This window comes from Lithobates pipiens, unplaced genomic scaffold, assembly GCF_037356315.1.
Source record: "Lithobates pipiens isolate NorthernLeopardFrog02 unplaced genomic scaffold, aLitPip1_a1.2 Scaffold_8, whole genome shotgun sequence".
Taxonomy (NCBI): domain Eukaryota; kingdom Metazoa; phylum Chordata; class Amphibia; order Anura; family Ranidae; genus Lithobates; species Lithobates pipiens.
In genome coordinates, this window is record NW_027507903.1 from 548298675 (window position 1) to 548305659 (window position 6985).

General features: G+C 42.9%; 1 protein-coding gene across 3 annotated transcripts in view; it reads left to right on the forward strand.

Annotated features, from left to right (window-relative positions):
* The window catches only part of XPO7 (exportin 7), a 97805-nt gene that overhangs the window by 84558 nt on the left and 6262 nt on the right, over nucleotides 1-6985 (forward strand). For all 3 annotated transcript variants that reach the window (XM_077469817.1, XM_077469818.1, XM_077469816.1), the window contains exons 24-27: nucleotides 4941-5079; nucleotides 5164-5324; nucleotides 5993-6091; nucleotides 6400-6527. In XM_077469817.1, the coding sequence (XP_077325943.1) occupies nucleotides 4941-5079; nucleotides 5164-5324; nucleotides 5993-6091; nucleotides 6400-6527 (527 nt within the window). The remainder of the gene's footprint in view (nucleotides 1-4940; nucleotides 5080-5163; nucleotides 5325-5992; nucleotides 6092-6399; nucleotides 6528-6985) is intronic.

Here is a 6985-nt window from a genome sequence, read left to right on the forward strand (position 1 = left end):
ATCAGCTGTATTTCCATTCATTAAGCTCCTTTAGTTTTATTATATATATATATATATATATATATATATATATATATATATATATATATATATATATATATATATATATATATATATAATATACAACATTCCTAATGTTCCTTTTTGATGGCCCAAATCAGTGTTGGTCATATTGCTGTATGTATTCTATTGACTGCCCCTCTGTGATTGCAAGAATAAACCAAGCTTAATCAGAGCTGTTGCCTCTGTGATCAAAGAACAGGTTAGCAATGGCCATTTCTAAAGCCTAGTACTCACCATGAGCTTTTTTTATTCAACCCAGCGGGTTGAATGAAAAATTATTTGCTCTAATCGGAGCCACTCTACTAACAATCCGATGTTAATACGACTATCTTCCCTTCCCGGCTCAGCTGTTCTGACAGGGGGAAAGCTGCAAACAAAATTGCCCAGCACACTTGCCTGTCAGCCTGCAGAACAGCCAAATTGACCCTAACAAGTCACATTAAAACAGAGGGTTTTGTTTACACACATTTGCAAATATATGCATAAGCCGCTGTGCCCACGGCAAGGCCCCTCTGTCTACTGCAGTCCTAATTATTTGAATTTGTGAGCAATGGACAGATTGAGGGCAGATGTGCCTGGAGGGAGCCCACTCCTCCTTAAAGGCACAGTGACGCACGTGATACTCTGCAAGAGCACAATCACAAGCTGAAGGCATCTAGTGCATCCCCACGCCCAATTCAATCAACGGTACTGCAGAAGACTGAAGAGCCTTGCTGTGGGCACTGCAATTTACGCATATATGCTCATAATTGTGTGCACTCTTTTAAGGTGACTTGTTAGACCGGGTCATTTTGGTTGTTTTGCAGGCTGGCTGGTAAGTGTGCTGAGAAATCCTGTCTGTGTGACATGCATTGCCCTTCCATGTACACTTTTACTGCTAAGGCTAGTTACAGTGAGGGGAAAAAAGTATTTGATCCCCTGCAGATTTTGTATGTTTGCCCACTGTCAAAGAAATGATCAGTCTATAATTTTAATGGTAGGTTTATTTTAACAGCTAGAGACAGGATTTCAAAAATATTCAGAAAAATTTATTTAAAAAAAGTTATAAATTGATTTGCATTTAAAAAAATGAAATAAGTATTTGACCCCTTCACAAAACATGACTTAGTACTTGGTGGCAAAACCCTTGCAAACCCTGGCAATCAGAAGTCAAACGTTTCTTGTAGCTGGCCACCAGATTTGCACACATCTCAAGAGGGAGTTTGTCCCACTCCTCTCTGCAGATCATCTCCACTTGAACCTTGAGCTCCCTTCACATATTTTCTATGGGATTAAGGTCTCGAGACTGGCTAGGCCACTCCAGGACCCACAGAAACTGCTCTTTTAAAACTCACAAATTACCTACTAACTGCAAAAACCAACAGACACTATTTTGTACTCCTACTTCAAGACCTTTCAGCTGCCTTTGGCACAGCTGACCACCCTCTCCTCCTCAAAAAAAACTTTACTCCCTCAGTCTCCATGACTGTGCTCTTCAGTGGCTCTCATCCTACCTATCCCAACATACCTTTAGTGTCACTTACAATTCTACTTCCTCTACTCCTCTTCCCTTCTCTGTCTGGGTCCCCCAAGGTTCTGTTCTTGGACCTCTTATTTTCTTTTACAAAAGTTTTTATTATTAATTAACAAGTTTACATTCCAATACAATAGGCTTTCATTCAGATTACAGTTCAGGTGTCTAGGAGAATAATGGTATGTGATCCAGGGTTGCCAGACACGCAGGAACTTGGCATGAGTGTCAGAAAGAACAGAAGACAATTTTTCATTGACCATAACATCATTCAGTCGGTTCTTGACTGAGGGAACTGAGCATCGAAGTACCTAGGATGGGAGGTCTCAGAAAAATGCGTCTCCTGTAAACAAGCAATGTCAACTTGTTGCTTGCGCAGATATTTAAAAACCTTCACCCTCTTATGGGGAGAGTTCATGCCCTGGACATTCAGGGGCAACCAGTTAATTGTCATTGGGACGGCACTGGGTGGCCATTAACCTGGAACCAGAGTGCACACCATGCAAACCCAGAGAGGAAAGAAAGGGGTAGAAGCAGTGAAGAGGGAGAAGGAAGAGAGAAATAAAGTGTCATGTCAGAAAAGGTAGTAGAATCATGCAATGCTGTGAACATATAACTCTGTAACAGTAAGATTGCTATGGGTAGTGGGTTTAACATCCCACTACTTGGTCGGATGTTGACTCGAACGTTAGTTCGGATCAAGTACCACATTGGACCTCTTATTTTCAATCTACACCTCTTCCCTGGGTCAGCTGATGGCCTCTCATCCCTTTTTAAATTACATTTCCACTCTGATGACACACAAATCTATCTTTCCGCCCCTCAACTTACTCCATCAGTCTCCTCACGCATCACTAACTTACTAACAGACATATCTGTATGGATGTCACACCACTTCCTCAAACTCAACTTGTCCAAAACCAAACTTATCATCCCCCACGTGCCTCTTCCCCTGAATTATCTGTCAAGAACAATGGCACAACCATCCACCCATCCCCACATGTCAGGGTGATAGGTGTTATCCTGGACTCTGAACTCTCCTTTCGGTCCCACATCCAATCGCTTTTCAAAGCTTGCCACCTCAACCTCCGCAACATCTCCAAATTACATCCCTTTCTAACCAATGAAACCACAAAGCTCCCGATTCACTCCTTGGTTATCTCTCGCCTTGACTACTGCAACTCCCTCCTCATTGGCTTATCTTTTAACTAGACTATCCCCCCTTCAGTCCATCAGGAATGCTGCAGCCAGACTCATCCACCTTACAAACCGCAGTGTCTGCTAACCCTCTGCCAATCCCTCCATTAGCTGCCACTTGCCAAACAAATTAAATTCAAAATACTAACAATAAGTTACAAAGCCATCCACAACTCTGCACCCAGTTACATCACTAGCCTAGTCTCAAAATGCCAACCTAATCGCCCTCTTCATTCCTCCCAAGACCTCCTGCTCTCTAGCTCCCTCATCACCTCTTCCCATATCCGCCTCCAGGACTTCTCCCGAGCCTCACCCATCCTCTGGAATTCGCTACCCCAATCTATCAGACAGTCTCCAAATTTATCCACTTTTAGGCGGTCCCTGAAAACTTTCTTCCTCAGAGAAGCCTATCCTGCCTCCATCTAACAACTGCACTATTTTTTCCATTAGCTTATCCCCCACAGCTAATTACCCTTTTGGAAAACTTGACCCTCTCTCCTAGATTGTAAGATCTAACGAGCAGGGCTCACTGATTCCCCCTGTATTGAATTGTATTGTAATTGTACTATCTGCCCTAATGTAAAGCGCTGTGTAAACTGTCAGTGCTATATAAATCCTGTAGAATAATAGTGTGCTTCCTCTTGAGCCACTCCTTTGTTGCCTTGGCTGTGTGTTTTGGGTCATTGTCATGCTGGAATACTCATCGGCGACCCATTTTCAATGCCCTGGCTGAGACAAGGAGGTTCTCCCCCAGGTTTTGTCAGTACATGGCCCTGTCCAACGTTCCTTTTTAATGCGGTGAAGTTGTCCTGTCCCATTAGCAGAAAACACCCCCAAAGCATGATGTTTCCACCTCTGTTTGACCGTGGGGATGGTGTTCTTGGGGGTCATGGGCAGCATTTCTCCTCCAAACACGGCGAGTTGAGTTGATGCCAAAGAGCTTGATTTTGGTCTCATCTGACTGCAACATTTTCATCCAGTTCTCCTCTCCTGAATCATTCAGATCATTCATCATAGCAAACTTCAGATGGGTCTGTACATGTGCTTTCTTGAGCAGGGGGACCTTGCAGGCACTGCAGGATTTCAGTGCTTCACGGCATAGTGCTACCAGTTGTTTTCTTGGTGATTTTGGTCCAAGCTGCCTTGAAATCATTGACAAGATTCTTCTGTGTAGTTCTGGGCTGATTCCTCACCGTTCTCATGATCATTGAAACTCCACGAGGTGAGATCTTACATAGAGCCCCAGACTGAGGAAGATTGACAGTTATTTTGTGTTTCTTCCATTTTGCGAATAATCGCACCAACTGTTGTCACCCTCTCAGCAAGCTACTTGGCGATTGGTCTTGTAGCCCATTCCAGCCTTGTGTAGGTCTACAATATTGTCCCTGACATCTCTTTGGTCTTGGCCATGGTGAAGAGATTGGAATGTGATTTTCTTCTTTGGACAGGTGTCTTTTATACAGGCAACAAGCTGAGATTAGGAGCACTCCCTTTGAGAGTGCCTAATCTCAGCTCGTTGTATAGAAGACACCTGGGAGACAGAAATCTTGCTGATGGGGGATCAAATGCTTATTTTACTTTTTAAAATGTAAATCAATTTATAACTAAATGTTTTTTCTGGATATTTTTTTTTGTTCTGTCTCTCACTGTTAAAATAAACCTACTGTTAAAATGATATAGACCATTTCTTTGTCAGTGGCCAAACATACAATATCAGCAGAGGACCAAATACTTTTTTCCCTCACTATATAGGTTGGGGTGGTTTTAAGTGCTGCAAACGCCATGCAACCCAGTGCAGTTGCAGCCAGTGAGGAGGCATTACATCACCACCCCACCACCTGTCAATCGTCTCTGGAAAGCTGTCCAAACACGGATCGCTCGTCAGAGGAGCAGTATTTTTATTGAAGGGAAACTGGAGAGCTGGCATAGTTTTTACTTTTCATTGCTTTTTTTTATTTATTTATTTTTTCATTTTTGCACATCTGCTTTTTCTTTTTCACTTTAACAGCACAACTAGCGTTTCAACCGTACCATTTACCAGCAAATTGCAACAGTTGTGCTATCCCCATTATAAGCTGGGCTCTGAGACGCCTCATGAAATAGAAGAATTAATTCAGGTTCAGAGAGTTGTACTGTAAATATAACCTTAAATGTTTCTCTGTGATTGCAGGATTACCCCAAGCTCAGTCAGTCGTATTATTCGCTGCTCGAGGTGCTGACTCAGGATCACATGTCTTTCATTGCCAGCCTGGAACCTCATGTAATCATGTACATTCTGTCCTCTATCTCTGAGGGGCTCACAGCTCTGGGTGGGTATCTGCTTGTGTTTGATATTTGAAGACCCGCCGACATTGTGCAGTTTGTCGTTTAATAACATGCTCATCATTCTCCAGACACCATGGTGTGCACAGGCTGTTGCTCCTGCCTGGACCACATAGTCACATACCTCTTCAAGCAACTTTCCCGCAGCAGTAAGAAAAGGGGAGCCCCACCCCCACAAGAGAGTGAACGCTTCCTGCACATCATGCAGCAGCACCCGGAGATGATCCAACAGGTGACCTTAATCAAAAAGGGTTTCCAGATTCTAACCCCCTTAATTAGCATGCAACTAGTTCTATAAATGTCAGGCTTCTTCCAGCTGTAATATAACACATTTCCTGAAATGCAACTTGGTTAGGTGCAGCAGCTTCAATAAAAACCATATAATCGTATAAGAAAATCGGCCTCCAACAGCTGGAACAACCAGAAAAACAGTTGTGGTTTTTCTGCCCATATGTAGATGTATTGCAGGAAATGTAATTATTTTTATTTTTTTTAAACACTTCACCCGAGAAGAGGATCGGGGCTGCTCTATGTAAAACCACTGCACAGGGCAGGTAAGTATGATGTGGTGTTTTTTTTTTTTTTTTAATAGAGCTTAGGTTTACAGTTACTTAAGTTGAACCCCATAAGTAGTTTAATCACTTTTATCATTTAATGGAAAGGTGGCGTGTGTTTGTTTTTTTTTTTTTTCTTTTTTCTTTTTTTACAGGGGCGTTTTTTTTTTTTTTAAAGAGCACACAGACCAGTGACCAAAAAAAACTGAATTGCCTCCTCTAAATATATCAGAGAATGTATCTGCTTTCAGCAGTTGGCTCATTCAGGATTACCTGCAGCAGCCCATAAGGGGGATGTATAGAGTGCAGCTAGATGGCTTTTATTTATGTGTCTGTCCTCCTCCAGATGCTTTCCACTGTTCTCAACATCATCATATTTGAAGACTGCCGAAACCAGTGGTCGATGAGCAGGCCGTTACTAGGCTTAATTCTCCTCAATGAGAAGGTAGGTGTTACGTGTTTCATTTGCCTCCGTCTCGTTCTTCATTCTGTTAATTCCATTTCTTCTGCTACCTGCTTATTATCACAATAACACATTTCAGTCTTCAAGCTGTTGCAAAATACCATAATCAGTAGCAGCCAATCAGATTTCAGTTTTATGGTAAGACCAAAAGATACATTTATTGGCTGTCATGGATTACGGATTTCAGATTGGCTGAGGAATGTTTGTCAATGTAAGGAAGGAGTGGGCAGCTTTATTATTATTTGCAAGTGTAAGTATTGCTGCCATCTATAACACTCTTTGTCTTGCAGTACTTTGCAGAGCTCCGGAACAGCATCGTCAGCAGTCAGCCCCCAGAGAAGCAGCAAGCTATGCACTTGTGCTTTGAGAACTTAATGGAAGGAATTGAGGGGAACCTACTCACCAAAAACAGGGACAGGTTAGTGTGGAAAAACTGCTAAGAATCTAATCAAGTCAGTCAGAATGTCACAAAGGAAATAGGAGTGCTTTGCTTTGGACCATTGCAGCGGCACCTGTCTAGCCTACCATGTTTTCTTTTACTTCGTACATGAATCTGCCTCGGTGTCCCTCCATAGATATCAACTTTTCCTGTAAAGATTACAGCAATAGCCAATTCAACTTTAGAAGGATTCCTTGTTGGTTAGTGAGTCTGCCTGCTATGTTTAAAGCGGAGTTCCACCCAAAAGTGGAACCTCTGCTTTAAGCACTCTTCACCCCCCGTGCATACCACATTCGGCATGTGGTATGCCGAGTGCGCGCACCCGGCCGTGAAGCCGAACGCTGTCCACACTTGCAGTGTTGGGGAGGCAGGGGAGAGGAGCAAGGCTTCGGGCAGCTAGATTGCTGGACCGTGGGACACTTGCGTGTCTGTTTGTT